General features: G+C 38.6%; 1 protein-coding gene across 3 annotated transcripts in view; it reads left to right on the forward strand.

Moving 5' to 3' along the window:
- Positions 1-24,368, forward strand: part of fut8b (fucosyltransferase 8b (alpha (1,6) fucosyltransferase)) — a 161,928-nt gene that overhangs the window by 132,938 nt on the left and 4,622 nt on the right. For all 3 annotated transcript variants that reach the window (XM_072687254.1, XM_072687271.1, XM_072687262.1), the window contains 4 exons: positions 871-1,108; positions 11,604-11,850; positions 22,926-23,102; positions 23,746-23,896. In XM_072687254.1, coding sequence (XP_072543355.1) covers positions 871-1,108; positions 11,604-11,850; positions 22,926-23,102; positions 23,746-23,896 — 813 coding nt within the window. The remainder of the gene's footprint in view (positions 1-870; positions 1,109-11,603; positions 11,851-22,925; positions 23,103-23,745; positions 23,897-24,368) is intronic.

A 24,368-nucleotide genomic window follows, 5' to 3' on the forward strand; every position in this document is an offset into this window, starting at 1 on the left:
TAAAGTGGGTGATCAAACACTGACCAAAATAGGGCAACAAAATTGGCTTAGCTAGCCACAGCAGTACCCACTTGCTCCCAAATAGCTGTAGCCCAAAAAAACATCAGAGGCAAAGAAGAAGGTAATGGGCACTGGAAAAAAGATCAAAACCAGGAAACACAAGACACGGCTCAGAAACTGTGAACACGCCAGAGATTTCCCAGTGTGGCTGTTTTTTTTTAGCTGAGTTTAAGTAGTCTGTCCTTGATTGCTCTCAGCTGAGGTTCAGAAGGGTGGATGGGAGATGTGGCTGATATCAACACTCTGGTCAATTTGTAAGCAGGAGCACAATCATGGGCATAGGCCTATGTACAATGCCCTAACCTTTGTACATGCCATGTTTTCCAATCTGTTTAATTTCAGATTGGAAAGCGGTACAGTAACTCAGATATCCACTCTGTACTACTGATCATCAGCATCTACCATTCTTGAGGTGGAGGGTCTACAATAGTAGACACTGTCAGGTTTTACCAGGAACAAGAACAGAGATCTGAGGCTGTAGTCGACACATCCTCAACTGTCCAGTTGGCGAGACTAATTCCTGTTGAAGATGGAAATTTCTTTTGAAAGACACTGTATGATATACAGGATTAGATTCAAATGTGGTCTACCAAAATGAACATTTTTTGATGTATAGTTTGTGTCCTACGCTACCATTTGGAACATGCACACACATGGAACACTGGAATGTCTTCTTATTTTAATGGCATAAAGAATTTGTAGATTTATCTGAATGGCAGGTTTTTGCACACCATCAAACATTTAAATGACCTTCTTTACAACAATAATAATAATCTCTCTTCTCTCTCTGTCTCTCTATACCCCCCTCAGAATCCGCCAGACTGCAGTAAGGCACGGAAGTTGGTGTGTAACATTAATAAGGGCTGTGGCTATGGCTGCCAGCTGCATCATGTTGTTTACTGCTTTATGATCGCATACGGCACCCAGCGCACACTCATCCTGGAGTCGCACAACTGGCGCTACGCCAACAACGGCTGGGAGACTGTCTTCAGACCGGTCAGTGACACCTGTACTGATCGCACTGGAGCATCAACTGGACACTGGTCAGGTAGGCAGGGACGAGCCTTTGTAATGGTAGAAAAGTTACAAACAGAAGTGCATAATAAAAATTTTACTCAGATCTCATTCAATGAACTCCAGATCTCATCTTGACCTCCACAGTTCCTGTGAATGGCTATTTCATAATAACATTCCTGTAGAAACCGCAAGCTGGAAATACTTGGCTTCTTCTTATGGCCTTCCTCTGTTTTGTGGGCATCAATTACTTTACTTTTCAGCTCTTTAGACAGTTGCTCAGAGGAGCTTACTTTAATAAGTTTAAAGAATCAAATCTTTATAAAGCCTGGACATTTTACTGACAATTAAGTTTGATTCAGTTCCTATTGATTCAGAGCCTTTGCAATGCTTGGGATATCTAAACTAGATTAATATTTTAATCAAGTTCACAGGGAAGATTTAAATTGTTTTTAATTTAATTTATTTTTTCTTAGAGAACATATAACACAATAAAACAAATTCACCTTTGCACAATGTATGCAGAAATATGTATCTTACAAAAAGCAACTGATTTTGTATGTCAACTATTCATTTTGAGTTAGTTGGACTTAATCAGCTTAAGTGATTCCAAATGTATGTAGTATTTAAGTTAACATAATTGTTTCATTAAGAAGTGTAGTGTTTACAGTTAATAAGAGAGTTCTGAGTTTAAAATATGTATTTCATCTTATTATTATATATTACACTAAATCCTAATGACTACAATATCTGAGAGAAAGTAAGAAAGTAAAGTACTTCTTTAATTATGTTTAACTCAGTTATCATTACAGCCCTAAATAGAATATTTTGTGTATATTCTACTGAATTTTACTGACATGTAATTTAAAAAGTCTCAGTGGAGTCTGTAGATCCCCCACTTTCTCTCTCTCTCTCTCTCTCTCTCTCTCTCTCTCTCTCTCTCTCTCTCTCTCTCTCTCACTCTCTCTCTCTCTCTTTTGCTATCTATCTATCTCTCTGTCTGTGCACTCCTGTACTTATTCATGGCTTTAACTTTGTCTTCTAATGCTAATCTCTGTGCTCCAGTGTGCAGACTGGACTGTAGCTCAGCAGGGACAGATACACCTCTAATCTGACACAGAAAAGCACAACTTGACGGCTACCAAAGTGTGTATGATAGTGTATCGCCTGTCTGTTTAGTTTTATCTGCAGCTTGCACTTACACATTTACCAGTGCAAGGTGATAAAGCAGTGGTTCGAATGTTCCTCCGAATGTAGTTAATAAGTCACAACGCTTCCTGTTAGAATTTGAGTTTTGTCCTGCAGCTTCCAGCTAAATGTAGAAAATACGTTAAGGAAGCTTAGGTACACCAATTATAATTGTGTCTAAGGCCCCATCTTCACGTATTTGCATATTTGTAAAATAGAGATTTCCTTCCCTCTGTTTTAAAAAATATATATATATGTCCACACAGAGATGAAATTGCTTGCATGTTGTGTAGTGGATACATTGCAAACTGCACTTCAACACATTACCACAGGTGTCAGTGCTAATTACTGGCAGCCATTAAACGAGAATGCCTCCCAAACAACAAAATCTCAATTTAACCCCTTGACCTGAAACAATATAACCTAGTTCTGAGTCTGGAAACACCCCAGGCTAACACATCTTTATCGTAAACTGAACCAAACTGGCCAATCATCATCCAAAATAAAGAATGAAACTTATAACTTAGTATAGATATTAAAAGTATACCTCTTAGATTAATGTAGCCATAATGTAGCCATAGTCTTCATGAAAAAAAATCTGCTCTTGTCTCACACTATGCTGAACTGTCAGAACAGAGAATCCTAAAACTCTTGGGAGGGAGAATAAAGTGAGAATCAAAAGTAAGCTGTGAGAACCTTAATGTGGAGTTTGAGCACACCCTGAGATGTCAGCAGTCAGGTTCAAAAAGGTACAGACTAATTTTTAAACAGTTCTCAAAAATCTGATGTAGACTAAGTTTTAACAGTGGTGTAAAAGAGCAAAAACTCTTAGTGACAGGATGGTTTCTGTATCACAATCTAACTTAATGAAAAGAGCAGAAACTGTACTATAGTGAAAGTATGGGTACTGTATTACAATGTAACTCAATTAAAAGATCAGAAACTGTACTATAGTGAAAGTATGAGTACTGTATTACAATCTAACTCAATTAAAAGAGCAGAAACTGTACTATAGTGAAAGTATGGGTACTGTATTAAAATGTAACTCAATTAAAAGATCAGAAACTGTACTATAGTGAAAGTATGAGTACTGTATCACAATCTAACTCAATTAAAAGAGCAGAAACTGTACTATAGTGAAAGTATGGGTACTGTATCACAATCTAACTCAATTAAAAGAGCAGAAACTGTACTATAGTGAAAGTATGAGTACTGTATCACAATCTTACTCAATGAAAAGAGCAGAAACTGTACTATAGTGAAAGTATGGATACTGTATCACAATCTAACTCAATAAAAAAAAAGAAACTGTACTATAGTAAAGTATGAGTACTGTATCACAATCTTACTCAATGAAAAGAGCAGAAACTGTACTATAGTGAAAGTATGGGTACTATATCACAATCTAACTCAAACAGGCTGAACCTGTACTATAGTGAAAGTATGGGTACTGTATTACAATCTAACTCAATGAAAACAGCAGAAACTGTACTACAGTGAAAGTATGGATACTGTATCACAATCTAACTCAATTAAAAGAGCAGATACTATACTATAGTGAAAGTGTGGTTACTGTATCACAATCTAACTCAATTAAACAAGCAGAATGTTTTTGTAAATGACTTGCATAAGAAGAACATTTTAAGGCCTAATGAACCACCATATAATGTAATGTAAAAAAACTCAACTTGGTATAGAACCTTTCACCATGTTCTGTTTCACCATGTTTGCTTCTTCCAGTATAGTACAGTAGTGAGGTACAGTTACTGAAGTGTTTTCCATACCTGTCTGTAGTGCAGGCTGCCTCCATTACAGAGACACTCACTTCATCAGATTAGCTGTGAAACTTCTTCAGCCTGCAGATTCTTACAGTAGACAGTAACTTGTTCATGTGGATTTGAGGACACGCTGAAATTTTCTCTGCACTTTGTGTCCTAATTAACATGGTTAGGGCTGCTGGGGGAATCGCTTATCGGAGACACTTCGCCTGAAGTGCTCCAGCCCCCAGAAAAAAAAGAAAAAAATTTATCCCCCTCTTTCCCACTACCCCCAACCCCCACACCCTTTCGCATGAGCTGGCAATGTTCTTATATAAGTACGGAAGGACTCGAGAATATTTTTTGCTGTTAAATATTTGATGGCTTGCCCAATTTAAATTCTGAGCATGCTCCCGTGTGCCCTGCACTTTGTGCATGAAGGCCCGACTCATTCGTGGAGCCTCTTTTGCTGCTTTACAGTTTTATTTTATTTTTGAAGTTCATTTTGTAGAGAGAATACTTTTCACAAGAAGCCATTTCATTGGCTGGTGATTGAGTTCGAAGAGTTGGTGCTGCTGTTTAAAAGAGACTTAATTAGGAGAGGCCTGACTTTATGTAGAAGCAGAAAAGCAAAGTGTGAAACAAAGTGTGTGTGTGGTGAATAGGGGTCATGGGGGACTGCAGGTGCTGAGGAGTTTCTTTTAAGCAAGTCAGCGATCGCTGCACTAATTTAAGGCAGACTGTTAATTATGAACAATCATTGTTTTCTTTGTGCTTACACTATATGTACACTACAGTATATAGTGCACACTGAATAAAAGAAATAAAGGGTGGTCTCCGTGAAAAATGTCAGAGAGCCCCATTATGTCTTTAATTCCTCTTCAAAACTGTCACTAAGTTCAAGTTCTATATTGTTTCATGCCAGGAAAAAACAGGTGCATGTTTATTGGAAAACAAGCTAAATCTAAAGTGTTTCGCATTCATGCGAATTCCTCCAAACACATTCTGTTATATGGTGCTGGATCTGTAGCATGCTAGTTAAACTAATATTGGCTTAGCTAACTGACTTCAGATTTAGTCAGTGGCATGCACCATAGTACAGGTTCCACTACCAGCTGCACTGAGGACATAAGTGTAGATGATTAAAACTGTAGCTACACTAAGCTGTAGTTAAGCTCAGCATAGCTGGCAGGCTAAAAGTGCAACCTTTGTATGTGTGTAGCATGTAGAGTGTTTTTATGGCAGGTAAAGTGTGTGTATATCAGGCACACTGTCTGCACATGCGAGTTTTTTACTATTTTTATTAGACCAGTAAAGTCCCAGACTGTGAGGGGTCATTTTGCTTGTGTTAAATGGCAGCATCAGTGTGCAGCATGCAGAACAGCAGGGGGGAGTGTCAGCAAGCATTAGGAGGGTTTATATAATATATACACACATACTGTATATTTATATATTGTGAAATATAAAAAAATTCTCCCTCTTTCTATCACCCTCTCTCTCTCTCTCTCTCTCTCTCTCTCTCTCTGCCACCCCATCTCTCTCTGGAGATGCTAAGTGACCTTTTTAATCAGTTTCAAACAGACCTTTGCTTCTAGCCATGCGCTACTCACAGTAAAACCCTGAGAGAGAAAGAAAGAGAGAGAGAGAGAGACAGACAGAGGGTGTCACCTTGCAATATAATATTCTGTGACTTTTGGAAACAACTTTCTTTCAGCAAGCTTTGAGAATACGGTTGATAAAACGTACCCACTCTCTGATGTCCCTCTCTCTGTGACTCTCCCTTACTCTCCTCTCTCTCTCTCTATCTGTTTTTCTGTGTTTTCAACTTCAAACCAAAATTGATACTCTTCAAACTTCAAAACCTATGAATATCTCCATTTTATAACTCACAAACAAGTTTACTGCTTTACTTCTGCCTCATAATTTTTCTTAAATTACGAGTTCACAAGATAAGCCTCTATCACTGTAATTTCTAATGAGTTTTAATGAATATAGTTCACTATAATTTGTCCTATTTTCAGTTTCTTTCATCATCTCTCCAAGTCCTTGTTTGTTAAAGTGTCGTGGTTTGGTGTTTTTCTCTCCTGAGGCTCTGAGCAGACTAAACGCAGTAAATGTGCAATAAGAGTTTACTTCACAACCAAAATGTACCTTGTGTCGTTTATGGCAAGCTGTAAAATGTAGCATGATATTGATTAAGATACATAACAAAGATCCTGTGGCCCACACTCTTTAAATGGGGATCTCATTAAGGGATTTATATGGCCTTCTTCACCTTCTTAAGAAGAAATTTCCTCTTCCCACATATACAGTTTCAGCTTAATGGGTTCTTCAGATTGGTGGAAAACCTTTGGTTCTTTATAGATATAAGTGGGCTATATTACACCAAAACGAGTTCCACTATTGTAACAAGTCAAGGAACCAAATAAAATAATTAAGATTTTTTTGTGAGAAAGTAATGAAAATTTTCTTCAGAAAATACCTGAGAAACATTTTTGTAAGCTTCTAAGAGTATTGACTTACGTTAGCTCAATTTGTAATATGAGCAAGCTTGAATTACATGTCAATACAATGCCCATACAATATAGCTCCTGCACACAAAACCTGTAGTGTCTCACCTGCCCCTACTCACCTGATCTGTCCATGCTCAAGCTACTTTATTTTGGCATAGGCTGTGCCTTGTGCAGACATGCCCATATTTAACAATCATCATTCTTCCTGTTTTAATATTTAATAATTGTCATGGGTTCATCTGTCCTGCCAAGTTCACCTCTGAATAATTCGGTCCAGGTTTGCCTTTTTTTTTCTTCATTTTTTTTAGCAATTTGATTTAGTGTGTTAGTGGTTTGTAGTGTAGCTTATATTGCTTAGTTCTGTGCATGCATCATGATAAAAGGTTACTTATATGAATATTTATTTTCTGCTGGTGAACCTATTTTCATCCCAGTCACTTCCACAAGCAGCCAATAATCGAACTGCCCAAGCTCGTCTTTCTCAACCTGTTGACTCCTTGCCCGCTATGGCCACAGGCCTGTAAATTTGATCTTTCCTGCCAGTAACTGTGCAGAATATGCAGCTCCTGCAGGCAAACCAGTCTTGTTCAGACCTCGGATCCTTTTTATCCTAAAGAGTTTATCTTAACCTTTCTTAGAAAACTTTTAAATCCTCCAATCCTAAGAGCTTCTGTTAATAAATATTCTTTCAGCTAGTGTTTAAGGCCTGTATCTCCACCTAGCCACTTCCACCAGTCTTCCACCACAGAAACTCTCCCAACATCACACTTTGATTTCACCAATTAACACCCTGCTTTAAAAGGCATAGAAAAAAAAACAGCCAGCATAAGGTCATATTTTAGAAAATTAAGTGGAACATGGAAGCAGACCACAACATTTTCTGCATGATCATCTGTGAAATGTACATTTATGAGGGAAATAAATATTTTGGTCCAGATTCATAAAACGCAACACCTGATTTTCAAATAGCTAATAATGTCACAGTAACACATTTTGTCCTTCATAATCAAGGATTGCTGGCTTGTGTTACCACACATTTCCTTCATTTGTATGTGGCCTTAGAGATTCATAAGAGGACAATGCCTTGCAAACAACACCACCTGCGTGACTGTGACAATATATTTCCCAGTAGGAAGAGGATGTGGGCTCAAAATTCAGTATCATCCCTTAGTCAATCGGAAAAAAACAGATACATAAGAGAGAGGTGAGGTGTTTCGCTGCTTGAAAGAAGAATTAAAGTCATCACCTCACAGCAAACGTGCCGTTTATGTGATGCACTGGGATTCCACATGTATATATATATATATATATATATATATATATATATATATATATATATATATATATATAGTTGTTTATTCTTTCACTTTTAATTATCCTACAGTAATAATGTACCGTCAGGCTCAAAAGTAACTGGGCAAACTTATATCACTATAAATTAGGATTATTTTTAAGACTTAGATGCAATTCCTATGCAGTCTGTGATGGACTGAAGTCTGGGTCTCATGGATATCACCAGATGCTCAGTTTCCTCAGTTGAGATTACATGTATTTGCCAGACCCTTGGTTACTGCTTGTTTGTGGGTTTTGGATGTGAAAAAGATGCTCACTTGGGTTAAGGTAAGGTGACTGTCATTTAAGACTGTCATTCAATTTCTTTGCCTTTAAAAGCTCCTGGGTTGCTTAATTATTACCTACCCATAGTGTAAAGCACTATCCTATCACTTTTGCAGCATCTTACTAAATCTGAGCAGAAGGTTTATCTCTATACACTGCAGAATTCATCCTGGTACTATCAGCAGTCACATCACCAATAAACACCTAATGATGGCCTATTTCACTTGCATCAATACTTCTGAGTTGAGTTCTCATGCAACCAAATGCAAGATCAACACTTGGAATCAACTCTAGACCTTTTATATCTTTAATTTGTCATGAGATAATGAGGGAACAGGCTACGACTGACCATGAAACTGCTCACCAATCGATTGTATAATATAATACTTTTGAGCCTGTAAAAAAGTTTAAACAGTTATACAATATTTGTTTAAAGCGCCTTGAATTAAAACTGTCAGTCACATCCTAAATACTTTATTTCAGATCCATTGTGGTGCCACAGAGGCAGATTTAGTGTGCATGATGACACTTAAATAGGCACTGAGCTTTAGTCAATAATATGCATACATTATATATTATATGTACTGCCTAATGACTAATATGCATTGGCTTTTGCTGAAGTCACATGTAAAAAGACTGCAGCAGTATAGAGAGAGTGCTGCCCCAAGCACCTGCATGATGACTTTATTAATAGGACTGCAGCACACATTTTGAGAAGTGTAGTGCTGTTATCGTTGAGTTTTATGAATCTGACAACTGGTGTTTTCTATGCACATGGGTCATAAAGTACTCATTTCACCTCTGTTTTGTAACGGACTTCTAAAATGTGTTTAATTTAGCCCTGAAACTGGCACAAAGGACTCAGACATCTCTCTCTCTCTCTCTCTCTCTCTCTCGCTCTGTCCAGAGCTTGCTCCTTGCAATGCAAATAGCACGATTAACTTCTCAATTCTGCTGACTGTGCACTTTGGCATAAATCCTGCTTTAGCTCTGTATTTAAATAGCATTCGAGTCATCAGCATTGTGCATTTATGAGCAGAGGATGATATATTGGGCATTCAGCTTTATACACGCTGTATAGATTTTATATCCAGTCACATTGTTCCCAAGAGATGAGGTCAAATATAAACATGGCAGCTTTTATCCTCCCATGATTTAATGTTCCATATGTATTTTACAGTGACATTAATCACTTTATGTCAAATATTTTGCCCTGATGGTAAATACAGGATAGTGTACAGGGCATCCAGTGCTCTTTAGCGGGATTTAATCCAGCTCATTTGTCGATTTTCTTTCTCAGATGCATCAGCAAAATACCAGTTGAACTTAAGTTGATTGTAGCCTAGTTTGAGCTAAAATGTACAATAGAAGTAAAACGTGTCTGTATAGTAGAGGATGACTTTTGGTGTCCTAATGACTTTTTAATCCTTAAAGAAGCTGTCAACTTAATTGCAAATATTAAAATGATTAGTTGTAAATACATAAATAAAAGTCCTAACCAAAATAAATAGATTAAGACACTAGAAAAGGCTTCTCTGTCTGATCAGGACTGCATGAGCCCTTCAGACTGCACACTGAGACACTAAAGAGTTGGTGTATGATGGTTGAAGCTGTGGTGTGTGAGGTGTGAGCAGTCATGTATGTGGGGTCAGTGTTGCGTGAGGGGCTTTGATGTGGTGTGTAAGGGTTGGGGCTTTGGGGCTTTATACACTGTGTGCAGAATTATTAGCCAAATGAGTATTTCGATCACATCATCCTTTTTATACATGTTGTCCTACTCCAAGCTCTATAGGCTCTCTGTAATGAGAAGGGGTGTGGTCTAATAACATCAACACCCTATATAAGGTGTGCTTAATTATTAGGCAACTTCCTTTCCTTTGGCAAAATGGGTCAGAAAAGAGACAAAAATTGTGAGATGTCTTGCAGAGGGATGCAGCAGTCTTGAAATTGCCAAACTTTTGAAGCGTGATCACCGAACAATCAAGCATTTCATGGCAAATAGCCAACAGGGTCTCAATAAACGTGTTGGAAAAAAAAACGCAAAATAACTGCCCATGAATTTTGAGGAAAATCTAGCATGAAGCTGCCAAGATGCCATTTGCCACCAGTTTTGCCATATTTCAGAGCTGCAACGTTACTGGAGTATCAAAAAGCACAAGGTGTGCGATACTCAGGGACATGGCCAAGGTAAGGAAGGCTGAAAAACAACCACCTTTGAACAAGAAACATAAGATAAAACGTCAAGACTGGGCCAAGAAATATCTTAAGACTGATTTTTCTAAGGTTTTATGGACTGATGAAATGCAAGTGATTCTTGATGGGCCAGATGGATGGGCACGAGGCTGGATCAGTAAAGGGCAGAGAGCTCCACTCCGACTCAGACCCCAGCAAGGTGGAGGTGGGGTAGTGGTATGGGCTGGTATCATCAAAGATGAACTTGTGGGACCTTTTCGGGTTGAGGATGGAGTGAAGCTCAACTCCCAGACCTACTGAGAGTTTCTGGAAGACACCTTCTTCAAGCAGTGGTACAGAAAGAAGTCGGTATCATTCAAGAAAAACATGATTTTCATGCAGGACAATGCTCCATCACATGCATCCAAATACTCCACAGCGTGGCTGACCAGTAAGGGTCATGCCCCCCTTGTTTACCTGATCTGAACCCCATAGAGAACCTGTGGTCCCTCATGAAATGTGAGATCTACAGGGAGGGAAAACAGTACACCTCTCTGAACAGTGTCTGGGAGGCTGTGGTGTCTGCTGCACGCAATGTTGATCGTAAACAGATCAAGCAACTGACAGAATCTATGGATGGAAGGCCTTTGAGTGTCATCGTAGAGAAAGGTGGCTATATTGGTCACTGATTTGTTTTTGGTTTTGTTTTTGAATGTCAGAAATGTTTATTTCTAAATTTTGTGTTATATTGGTTTACCTGGTGAAAATAAACAAGTGAGATGGGTATATATTTGTTTTATAGTAAGTTGCTTAATAATTCTGCACAGTAATTGTTACCTGCACGAACAGATATCCTCCTAAGAAAAAAAAAAACCCACTCCAACTTCCAAAAATATTAAGCTTTGATATTTATGAGTCTTTTGGATTGATTGAGAACATAGTTGTTGTTCAATAATAAAAAGAATCCTCTCAAATACAACAGTTTAGCTCAGCCAGCTGTTTGCGACAAACCACAAAATATGTAGCGGTAGACAATTCATTTGCTGTTACTTATTGGGTTAATTTAATAAGGGTTTATTTATGTTGACATGGAAGTGATAGAAATAAGCTTTTGGAGCTCCAACTAATTTTTATAACTTCTACAGACTTCTAACTTTTGAGTTTATAAATGTTACAATATGAAGGATATCGTCTTATCACCCTCATTATTTTAAGGTCTTATGCAGGTTTACAGTCTTTAGTAAGGGGGTTTCTGTTGTTTTCTGCTGTCTTTATTCTCTAGGTGAGGATAATGACCGGGATATTCAGGTGGTGGAGCTGCCCATAGTGGATAGTCTTCATCCAAGGCCCCCTTACCTGCCCCTGGCCATCCCAGAGGATCTGGCGCCCCGGCTTCAGCGACTCCATGGTGATCCCTCAGTCTGGTGGGTTTCTCAGTTTGTGAAGTACCTGGTGCGTCCACAGGCATGGCTGGAGAAGGAGATGCAAGAGGCCAGCGTCAAACTGGGCTTCAAACATCCAATTATCGGGTTAGTGTGTTTACTTAAAAGCAATTATTACACTGTATCAATCAAATACAAATCAATATTTATTTCCATACCAAGTAGAGTTGTAGTGCAATTCATTGTAATTAACTACACAAATAATGTGATTAATCATTAATTCTTTTAACCCCACAAAGAAAACTGGACTAAGCAACTCTGTGTGGTTTGAGGCATGTGTGTGATACTTTAGTTACCACAATGCTAACTGGCTTATTCCCTACTTGTTAGCTATATTTGTCTCGTAGCATCAGTGCCAAATGAAAGAAGCAGAAGGCAGACATCTGATGAATTACATTTTGGAGGGAAATTATCATCCTGCTCCACAGAAAAGGAAATTTAACACTACTCTCTCCACCACCTAATCATTAGTGGTCAATGGCAGGAGGATTCTTTACGTTTATCTTTCCTTTTTCATCTTCCCTCTGTTAATACAAAAGAAATGAAGAAATTGTTCTTTTTTTCTTCAGGAATATCTCAGTCTTATCTTTTTTTAACAGGGTGAACTCATGAGATAGCGAAACAGCTCCAGTTCTGAGATGAGAACAGAGTTAATAGCAATGACCTGCAGGTGAACTGTGATGCCGTTAGATTACACACAGACTTCACAAACTTCACTACATCGCCAAGTAATTACCAGAAGTGTGGAGTGTTATGGTGTAACAGTGTAGAGTGTGTAATGAATAGGTTTTGTAGAAGTATAGGGTATTACAGGTCAGTGGTGTAACAGTGTAGAGTGTGTAATGAATAGGTTTTGTAATAGTGTTGGGTATTACATTCAGTGGTGTAACAGTGTAGAGTGTGTAATGAATAGGTTTTGTAATAGTGTTGGGTATTACATTCAGTGGTGTAACAGTGTAGAGTGTGTAATGAATAGGTTTTGTAACAGTGTGGGGTATTACAAGTCAGTAGTGTAACAGTGTAGAGTGTGTAATGAATAGGTTTTGTAACCGTGTGGGGTATTACAGGTCAGTGGTAACACTGTGGAATGTGTTACAGGTCTGTAGTGTAACAGTGTGGGAGGTGTTACAGTTCAGTGGTGTAACACTGGAATTTGCTATGGATAGGTTTTGCAACACTGTGGTGTGTGTTTCAGGTCTGTAGTGTAACAGTGTGGAGTGTTATGGATCAATTTGGTAACAGTGTGGAGTGTGTTATGGATCGATTTGGTAACAATGTGGAGTGTGTTACAGGTCAGTGGTGTAACACTGTGGAATGTGTAACAGGTCTGTAGTGTAACAGTGTAGGGTGTGTTATGGATAGGTTTTACAACACTGTGGAGTGCGTTACAGGTCAGTGGTGTAACACTGGAATGTGTTACAGGTCTGTAGTGTAACAGTGTGGAGTGTGTTATGGATTGATTTGATAACAGTGTGGAGTGTGTTATAGATTGCTTTGGTAACAGTGTGGAGTGTTTTATGGATCAATTTGGTAACAGTGTGGAGTGTGTTATAGATTGATTTGGTAACAGTGTGAAGTGTGTTATGGATTGATTTGGTAACACTGTGGAGTGTGTTATAGATTGATTTGGTAACAGTGTGGAGTGTGTTATAGATTGATTTGGTAACACTGTGGAGTGTGTTATAGATTGATTTGGTAACACTGTGGGAGTGTGTTATAAATTGATTTGGTAACAGTGTGGAGTGTATTTTTACTTGAGCTACTTGTGTTTGGTTCTCCCAGTCATTCAGTGTGGCTCTGTAGCACCTGTCTCATCACTCTCTCTCTCTCTCTCCCATTTTATCTGTTCAATGGTGTGAATTCCCCTCTCTCCTCTATTCAGTGTCTACATCACTCTTCACCGTCTTTGTGCTTTTTTCTCTTTTATACATGTCTTCCACCCCTCCCCCGTCTTTTTCTTTTTTCTGTCTCTCACTCTCCCCACTGGGGTGAATGTGGTGATAAAAGTGCACTTAATTCAGGGGCACAGGTCAGGGTCTTGCAGGATAATAGGTCAGGGTCCTCCAGGAGCTGCTTTGTGCACTTCAGGGAAATACATTCTGTTCTTTTCAATGTTCTTCAGCTTCCAGAACAAACATGCAGAGTCCAAGCCAAGGTCAACCGGATCCTTCAGAGGAACATCAACCTGACTTTTATAACATTGAAATGTGTTTCATTTAAAAAATGTAACATGCACTATATGGGCAAAAAGCATTGAGACACATGATCATTAATTGTTTCTTCTTAAATCAAGGGTATTAAAAGAGTTGGCGTGACTGTCTCTACTGTCCAGGGAAGGCTTTCTACTAGCTTTTGGAGCGTTGCTGTAAGGATTTGATTGCATTCAACAACAACAGCATTAGTGAGGTCAGGATATTGAATGATTGATAAAAATTTTAAAAATTACAGCTTATGTGTATGTACTGTATAACAGTATGTATGTGTAATACTAAAATACCCTTGCAATAGGCATGGTGCCAGTTCATGTTTATCTGCTTCAGAGAGTCCTATTCAATTGGCAGTAATTCTCTACAGGGACTAGAAATGCTTCATTGTATTTAGTTAGTGCTTTCTCATCTGTTGTTTTAAAAAAGGCAAATGAGTTTCTAGAACAGTTCATTCCCTTCTGTGAGGTAGAGACTAACTTTAGCATTTCAGTAAAGCCACCTTGCATGACTCAGACCCTTAATCTCAGAGTCAGAATCCCCTCTATATCCCACTGTATATTTAACTTCAACAAGGAGAATCCCAGGGGATTTTTAATTGGTCAATTACAGGAAATGTATTTGATGAATACATGACTTTAGAAAAAAATACCACTAAGCTTGTCAAGCTAATGCTGTCTGAAACTGCAACATGCTATAATTGTTTGTTGTTTGCAATGCTTTTACTGTTTGTTGGACCCAGCATCATCATGTGCAGAGAGCATAAAAGGGGACCAAATGTGGATCACTAAAGATAATTGCATTCCCCAAAACTAACAAAGTATTGTAATTCACTTTAATGCCAACTCTGAACACTTATGGAAATTCTGGACTACTGGTTCTAATCAGGATGTAAGCAAAAAAAAAAATAATAAACACGTATGGTAACCCCAAACAGATCGGAATAATCATTACAACTACATTTTTCATAGGCAATAGTAACCAACATTTTAGGATTCTATAAAACCTTATTATTTATATATAAACGTTATTTTAAATTGCGCCCATTTTCATTTATATTTGGCTTTTTGTAAATAATGAGCTGTTGTATCCCTAATTCCATATCTTACTCATTAACTCCTTATAATTATAATAACATTTAAACTAAATGTGCACTATTTAGACAAGACACTCGTACTCACCATTGGTGTTGGATACAGAATTTGGCCTCCGCCTGTACCCCATCTGTGCAGTGAACACACACATGGGCAGCCAACACTACATCCCCCAGGGAGCAGAGAGGGTGAAGGGCCTTGATCTAGGGCCCAATGAAGGCAGCTTGCAAAACCTGGGTATTGAACCGACAACCCTATATACAGTGGACAGAACCATAGCAGAACGCTAAGTATTGTGTTCCTTGGTGAGAAATGGCATTGCATAGCTTCTCCAATCGAATTGATCAAGCTTAACTAAGCCAACTTTAGCCTGGCATTGAGCAGATTTGTCCAAACATATAGGTCACTACAGTAACTTAGCAGTGCTGAAGTTCAGCCTCTTTTAACCATGCTTTTCTCAAAAAGCCTTTGAGTTAGCTTGCTTTGTGGAATACACCTAGGGTTGCCTGCAGAAATATGTATTTACTCCGACCAGAGGGGTTATGGTGGATGGATGTTCACACAGCTGCACACAGTAAAATAGATCAGTGTGTAGAAACAGTGCATTGCTGTGAGAGTTTTTATTAATGTACAATAGACATTAATTCTATTGCTTCATTTTAATAATTCTATTATTCATTTGCAATAACCTGTAAATAATATTGCTATTGCTTTTTTCATTCTTATTGATACAGTTTTTGACAATTTATTTTAATGACAGACAAGCATGTGAGCCACTAAGTACATTTTTAGGGTAACTGGGCTGAGATTACCCATTTCCAGTGCATCTAAATTATATGTAGTGGTAATATTTAATAGTAATTAGCATTTACAATTTTAAAAATGGTATCAAAATGAAAATAGTAATCTAGGGTTTGGTTTTCATTAACAATCTTGGGGAAATGCAGTTGCCTCTCAGCAGATACCAGTGCATTACTTTTTCAAATTTTATAATGCATTATTAATGTAGTCTTCTTTCATGCCCACCCCCTATACAGTGACCCATTTTAAGAGACTGTATTAGTACAGTTTTCTAAAGGACAGCCTCAGACTGAGTTCTCTTATTTGAGCCTGTAGATGGATATTCAAGTTAAAGACTTAACTGAAGAGACACAGTGGGAGAACATGGGTGTGTGTCTTCTGTACTGTTAAATAGAGCTACTGCATCTATTGTACATCTTCTGAGATCTTCTGGCAGTCAGTTCTAGGCCTTTGTGGCATGTATGTTAAAAGCTGCGTCCTTTAGCCGACCTGTGTTCTCAGATCTATCTGGATTCAAGTTGAATGAAGTAGAAGGTTGTATGGGGCTACCTCATTGAGAACTGTTGCATTCTGCTAACCTGCATTCTGCCAACTGTGAATTTTTTATTAAAGCCAACTTTAAATAAAAAAACATAAAATCTAATATTAATAAGAGCTAGCTTTGTAGAGATAATGGGAGCCTCTGTAGCACTCTGACATTACATTAAGCTGATTCACTGTATGAGCTAACTACACTCTATTCCTTCTATTTCTACTAAACACAGGAATAGGAAATACTACAGGGAATACTTGTTTTCAGAACAGCTGTCTGTGCCATCTCTAGTATAACAGAACATATCAAAAAGAGCTGCCAGTGTTTTGTACCCTACTGCTGCTATCAGTCTTGCTCATTGAACATGTCATGCTTTGTGTTGTCAGTGGACGAGGCTGTTGCTGGTGGTGCTAAAGTGGCTTTACAGATTGTTTCAAGTGAAAGAGGGGACAGGGACCGGGGCGAGAAGATGCTCAAGATTTTTTGTGTAAAACATGTGGACTAAGAGAAAAAGAGAGTGAAAGCCGAGTCCCAGCACACACCAGTTCCCCTTCTTTTCAAAAAAATCCATATGTGGAGGGGATGGAGCTGAGAGAGAACGGGTGAAGGGTGAGAGATGATTACAGTGAACCTGCTGGTGATCGCAGTGACCCTGGCAGAAGTTCCATGTCATTATAACTCTTAGCGAATGTCAGAAACTCAGTCTGAGTGATGTCCTCCAGCAGTGGGGATCTGTTCACCTGTAGTGTCTCCTCATGTGAAATGGTATTTGAAGTTGGTCCATCCTTATTCGGTGTTATATATATAACGATCACTATGGACAGGTGTGAGGAGGAGGAGGAGGCTGTAAATGCATCTGTGCTTGAGAACAAGGGGCAGACGTGGCAGAGGACAAAAAGCACATTGTCCTTTAATGTTTTCATCCCAGTCTTGCTGAGGTGGCCACCGTCTGGCCTAAAAAAAAAAAGCTTTGCACAGATTGAAATTGTCGACATAACTTACTACTTTACGGCTGCAGGTTTTCCAGTTGAGAAAACATATCAGTCAAGAAGATATTAGGTTGTAAGAGGTTCACTAATGAATGTTTGATCTGTCAGCTTTTCAACTGTATTAAACAGTGCTTTTTTAAGGATTTCCGCTGGGACGCTGTGCATTTAACTCAAAGACTGTGATGATGAGCAGACAGCATGTTAGCAATGATTTGCTGTTTACCTTCCCGATAGTGGAATTACCCACAACCAGAATGCTCATTCCGGTTTTGGTTCTTAGTTGGAGAGAGCAGCTTCCTGTTAGGCCCTGGGTCTTACCTAGCCTGTTCAAAGTTCCTGTTCAAAGTTACCAGCAGATTCAGACACCTGGCCATTACCACTGGGTATACCCTGTTCCAGGTTCATTAGTGGTTCAGAACACTTCACCAAAGGGATTGGCTGTGACTGCATCATTGCCTTGATTCAACATGAAACTAGTTAAGGCATTAGCTTTCCAAGCCAGTGTGGAACAGCTTGTACTTTCACAAGGCTCAGTTCTGTTTATTGATTTTAGCTGAGCTCTGGCAAGCTTTGGGAAATCAGCTGAATTCGTTAGCCTTAGCTTAGCATGTCGGGCTGTGCTAATTCCAGTCTAACCATTTGACTGACCCTCAAGAATAAGTGAAGTAATGTTTGGACCATCTCTTCTGGACCTCTTCTGTTAATATTCTGGCAGTACGGTTAGTGATCCTTTGTGATACCTTGTGATCGTCAACAAGAGTTTGTATCAGTTTGAGCAGAATGGAAAGACTACTGTAGCAAGAGGAGCCATAACACATTATTGAGTGCTGTACTTGGGGCATGTCAAAGGCTTGTCAACTAATCCAAATGCCCAATTTACAATAATTACACCTCTCCAGAAGACCCAGTACTCAGAATAGATCAAACTGTAGTGTTTAATGTCTATACACATGAGGGTATAAATGAAATACTAAAAGCGAGTGAGAGCAAAAAAGAAATTCTGCAGTTCGCAGCCAGAACCAAAGGTTCTTCCAAAGGTTTATTTACTTCAATTCTCATTTACATTATTATTGTTCTAAAAATATCCAAAGAAGGTTCTTTAGGGGGCAAAAGGCAGTTATTCAATGAAATCTTTGCAAATGGCCCTCACTGACTTTCTAAAACCCCAAGACCTCACTGACCAATCAAATCCAATGCTATTACAGCAATGCTCCAAAATCTAGTAGAAAGCCTTTCCTGTACAGAAAAGAAGGCAGCATAAGCTTAGAAGAAACAACGAATAAGCAGGTGTCCCAGTACTTTTGCCCATATAGTATCGGCCTATGTGCATCTTTGAAGAAGTACAAATCAGTCTTTCGGGCAGTCATTAGTGTCAAACCCTGCATAAATAATCATAACTTCATCCTCAAAGCTTACTAACCATTAGTAATCATATCATCCTCCAGGCATACTGACCATGAATAATCATAACACCATCCTCAAAGTGCACTAACCGTAAATAATCAAAATAATGAGCTAACTTGTGAATTAAGTTTGGGTGCACGATCTGTAATAGCGTGCCTGACGTTCTGCACAAATCTAGATATGCAAAACGGGAACGGAGTCTCAAAAGCAAACCATGACACTATTCTGTAGAGCACCATTTGTAAGGCTTCATGACACCCACATTAGCTTTATTCCAAAGCTTATTCCAACAAATGTCAGTTTCTGGGGTGAAATTGCATCAAAGATGACCAACACAGTCCTGAATGACACTGTAGGAACACTTGTTGGAATGAGCCTCTATAGCTGTTTATGTGCATTCATGTCAGTTTTGAAAGGTTTATGTAGGTGTCATGTAGCCTTATGAATGCTGCTCTACAGTAAAGTATCACCAAGCAAACTCAGCTGAGGCCCAGCTCTTTGTATTATTGATCTAACATGACCAGTCTTACACTGCTGTGCACTCCACAGATGGCAGAATTTCTGTTCTTTAAAAGGAGACGGTGCAGAAACGACCGGATGAAAGCGCTTGTCGTGGGTGTCAGAGAAACCTTGGTTTAGTCTGGCTCTCCTCAGAGATGGGCCGGGTGGATTTTCAGTGTGTTAACACGAGCCTGGTACAAACACTGCGGGTGCAGTCAGTCAGCCGCATAAGAGCTAGGGCAAAGCTAAAGAGTGTGAAAGTGTGTGTTTGCAGCAAGGGGAAACAGGGAGGTATTGATCGATCACTGAGAAGTCCAGGAATGGAGAGAGAGAACGAGAGGGAGGGGGATGGACTGAGAGAGTGACTGAGAACAGAAAATTAAGGGATGTGCAAGGGAGGGAATGGATGCTATATAGTTGTTGTTATTATTGGTGTTGTATTCTACAGTTTATGCATTCTTTGATTTCCATAAAAAGCATTTTTATACATTTCCATTTTAGAATGAAGAAATCAGTGTTGTATACATAGCCCCCATTTCAGGTTGCCATAATAATTCTTTTATATGGGGTTCACAGAGGGCCATCCCTCAGTTGACTCTGCTTTACAGGTATTTTTGCTAACTCGTTTTTGATTACCCTCTGCCACTGACACAGTTTTAGTGGGATAAATTGCCTTGGGACATCTATATCCATCTAATCAGGCTAATCCTGCTCTTGTGGGTAAGCAGCATACATGTACCCATGACAGATAAATATATTATTTATATAATATATAGCCAATATATTTCTTCTGTTTTAGTATTGACAGGATGGTCGTAATCTTGTGTATCAAAAATACTGACCGTTTCACAATATACAGTATCACAGTATCACAGTTGTGTTTTTTGCATCATAGCAAACACACAACTTCTAAAACTAAAGGTTAACAGTTCTGTAGGTGGAGCCTCTCTCTGCTGGTACATACATTTAATTTTCACCATCTGTTCGTCTGTCCACCCAACTGGTCATTCCAGCATTTTGTGTGTCTTATCTGCATGAACATTACTCAGTAAAGTGAATCTCACCCTGCATAATCTTTCACTACATAAAAAACCAAAAAATGTTTTTAGCGACTGATGATGGTTTACAACACCACCTACACACATAGAGCTCATTTGACTTATTTCTCTCAGCTTCATTCGCCATGTTGTTTAGTTCAATATTGTGGCATAGCAGGCTGGCACTCTTAGACAAAGGAATTTTAATCAACTATGTTCAGTAGAATATTAAGATTACATCGAGACATTTCTTAGATAGGCTTCATCAGCAGTTTATGAGCAGTGTTTTATCTGATTTTTCATTCAATGTTTGCTAAATGTTTAATATAACCAACATTTGTTGCTACTGCAAATGGCTGAAATTAGAATCAGGTTCAGCACATCAGCTGCAAATGATTAGAACATCATTGGATGGGATTTTGGAGGAACTAATCTAATTTAAACAGGCTATTAAGTTTAGTTTAAAAAGATATTTAGTTTGGTTTGCTCTTGATTGGTAAAGTGAGTGTTTTTACCATGGTGAGATCCAATGAGCCTTCATTAGGATGGTTGTAGATTTAGATGAGTCTGGGAAGAGATTTAAAAAGATCTCAGAGCACTTAGAAATCAGCCATTTCACTGTCAACAAAATAATTCATAAATGTAACAACTGTCAACATGGCCAGGTCAGGCTGTCCTAGCATGTTCATTCCAGCAGCAGACCACAAAATGAGTAAAGAAGTCTACAACCAACCTAAAATGGATCCACAAGTAGCTCTTGCCACAGCATCTACCACAGCTTGTGATGGTACAGCATCTACCATCAGACAGACATTTGATTTTCATGGAAGGAGCAAGGTTGTATCCAGAGAACATCTAGACCAAGACCAGACACAGCATTTGAGCATAAGAATCCATATCAACTGTGAAGCATGGAGGTGCAAATGCCATGGTTTGGGGCTGTATGTGAGAGTGTCCGTCTAAAATCTAAAGCTGAAATGTCACACAGCTAAAAGATTTCTGCATTGAGGAGTGGGAAAAGATCTCTCCCAGTTAATGTTAGAGACTGGTAGATCATTATAGAAAATGTATACCTGAAGTTATTAAGGGGAAATACCTAGCTATTATGGCATAGGGTGTCTAACTTTTTCCTCACAAGAAAACTGAATTTATATTCATTACCTTTTACAACTGATTTAAAAAAGACATGTATTCCATTTTATTGGTTTAGTTATTTAAGTATAGTATATGTTAGTATCTTTTAATATAGTTTAAAGAAAGATCAAATAGTGACAGTGTCATTTTTGTTATAAAAAGTTGTTGTCGTGTCATATTTTATCATTAATAAGTTAATTAATAACACTGTAGAGAAGATTTTAGCTTATTGGCTGCATTTACCTGAAAGATTGGTTTTGGGCTATAATTATGAAAATCTGTCAAAGTAATAATATTAATAAGTGTGTATATAAGCGTTAATATAATAATATAATAAGTGGGAGAGCTTTATTAGGAGGTTAGCATAGAATTATGCATTGCTCACTATTTAGATTAAGAAACAATAAAGTTGAATAGTGTAAACTTTAAGTTTGTTTACTGTACCACAAATGTATTTATTAATAGTACACAATAACCTTAGTTACATTATACAACTGAACTTTAAAACAAAGATAGAGTAAGAGAATGGGAGAGTTCTCTTAATACTTTATCTCTTTATCTCTCTCATTCTTCTTAGTTCAGTCAATTTTTTCATGTATTCACGTCTCTATCACTCCTCTCCTCCTCTTTTCTTAGTCTCTCGGTCTCTTCACTGGGGATGTGAGTGAAAAGATGAGTGTTGCTGATGAAAGTATACGTCCAAGCCAAGGTCTGCCGAGGTCAGCAGAGTCTGAGCTGAGATCAAACCTGATATATTCACTTCTGCACTCCAAAAGATAAAAAGCTACCCATCAGAATTTTGGAAGCACCTAACTTACCAGCTTAACAGCAAGGCTGCTCCTCCATACAGCCAAGACACATCACCCTTAAGTCCGGTCAAACAGTCAGCAGAACAGTGGGACAGATATGGTCAAATTCTTTACACTACAGCATCATTCAGAAATGTTATTTTCAGGGTATGAAAGCATATGGAGGTTTACATTGACCTGAACATGAAAACCCTGTTATTCATTTCCCCAGTGACTACCGTTTCCAGTATTCATCACTGATGTCCAGGGAGAGCAGCAGTGTCTGCACGTTCCACTCAGTGACTGAACAGATCATATGTATTAGAAATACAGTCACTGGGTCAGCTCCTCTCGCTCTTGTTCACACAGCTTGTGGGTTCTTTGTATAGTGGAGGCTCTTAAGGGTGCTAGAGCCGCTAGGTGCTGCACTGAAGCAGATTCCCTGATATGGCAATATCTCAACTGAACATTTTGAGGAATTTATAATCATTTCAATAGACTTTGACAGCCCTTTTATAATGAAGGACAATAATGAGAGCTGTATCTTTATAGTATTTGGCAGAACAAGCAAGTAATCACTGCCCAGTCTACAACATGGAGGGCAGCGGTGTTGCCCACTACACTGCACCGACTAGTCTAGTTGTGGTTAAACGGCTGTCTGCATTTGTGTGTTTGCAGTGTGCATGTGAGACGGACGGATAAGGTGGGCACAGAGGCGGCGTTCCACCCCATAGAGGAGTACATGGTGCACGTGGAGGAACAGTTCCAGTACATGGCCCAGCACATCCAGCTGGACAAAAAGAGAGTTTATCTGGCCACTGACGACCCATCGCTGCTGCAAGAGGCAAAGACCAAGTGAGTTATGTAGAGAGGTTTGTGTTTGCAAGTGTGTGAGTGTTTTTATGTATGTTTGGACAGAAATGATAGAACCTACAGGACTTATGAAATTGTGCTGACTATGTAAGCTTACTAGTAACCTAGCCTCAGAAACAAGAAAAGAAAATGTAAAAGTTAGAAATCTTGTTTTTTTATATTACATGTTAGAAAGCCAGGGTCAGAGTGTCCCTTAACCCAAAGCACTAAGCACCAAGCCACCTTTTAATCATTTGTAGTACCTCTATAGAAGTATTGCCAATACAATGGACATGAACCTATGAACATGAACCTATTGGCACCATGCCTAATGCCAGGAGTGGGCTAGAGGGCTATAAAGCCATCATTGAGCTGTGGAGCAGTGGAAGAATTGTGTTCTCTGGATTGATGGTGCTCCATCCAATATTTTTGGGATTAGTTGAAGGGGTACTAATGTTATGGCTGATCTGTGCATCTTAAACATTTTATTTCAAGCCATTTTGGACTGCTCTAGTAAATAAACATCAAAAAAGGACACCCAGTTGTTCTAATTACTAATATATTGACAGTGTGCTAAAATAGTGATAATTGAGAAAAGCCCATTATTGGGGTATATGTCATTAATTTGGGTCTGTGTGTTTTTCAGGTATCCCGACTATGAGTTTATCAGTGATAACTCCATCTCGTGGTCAGCTGGGCTGCATAACCGATACACAGAGAACTCTCTAAGAGGAGTCATACTGGACATCCACTTCTTGTCCCAAACCGACTTTCTGGTCTGCACCTTTTCCTCACAGGTACATAACACACACATACACATGCACACAAGCATAGCATGACTCACTCAAAACTCCAAACCACAGGCACATCTTGATCAGCAATGTGCGTAAGCTTAGGTAGAACATTGAATTAACCACAGTAGGAAATGCACTATTAAATTAAAGATTAAATGTGCTATGGTAAATTATTACCTATTGTATTATATTGTCTAATATATTGTAGTATGTATGATATACTGTAGGCACATTCAGTCTGTCTCTCAGTCTGTGTTAATATAATTTGTGATTTACACATTGTATGTCAATACTAACAGTAATATGCATCACTGAGACTTTTTTTCTGGAGATAACAGAACATACAGTAGTATGTTAAGTAACACGCGACACAAGAGTTTGACTGAATGTATTGTTAATTAGTTTTGCTTCCAAATTAGAGTTTATAAAAAAAAAATGAGGAAAAGTAGAAGCAGAATTCCAGCTGCAGCTGCTG

The sequence above is a fragment of the Salminus brasiliensis genome, chromosome 1 (assembly GCF_030463535.1).
Source record: "Salminus brasiliensis chromosome 1, fSalBra1.hap2, whole genome shotgun sequence".
Taxonomy (NCBI): Eukaryota; Metazoa; Chordata; class Actinopteri; order Characiformes; family Bryconidae; genus Salminus; species Salminus brasiliensis.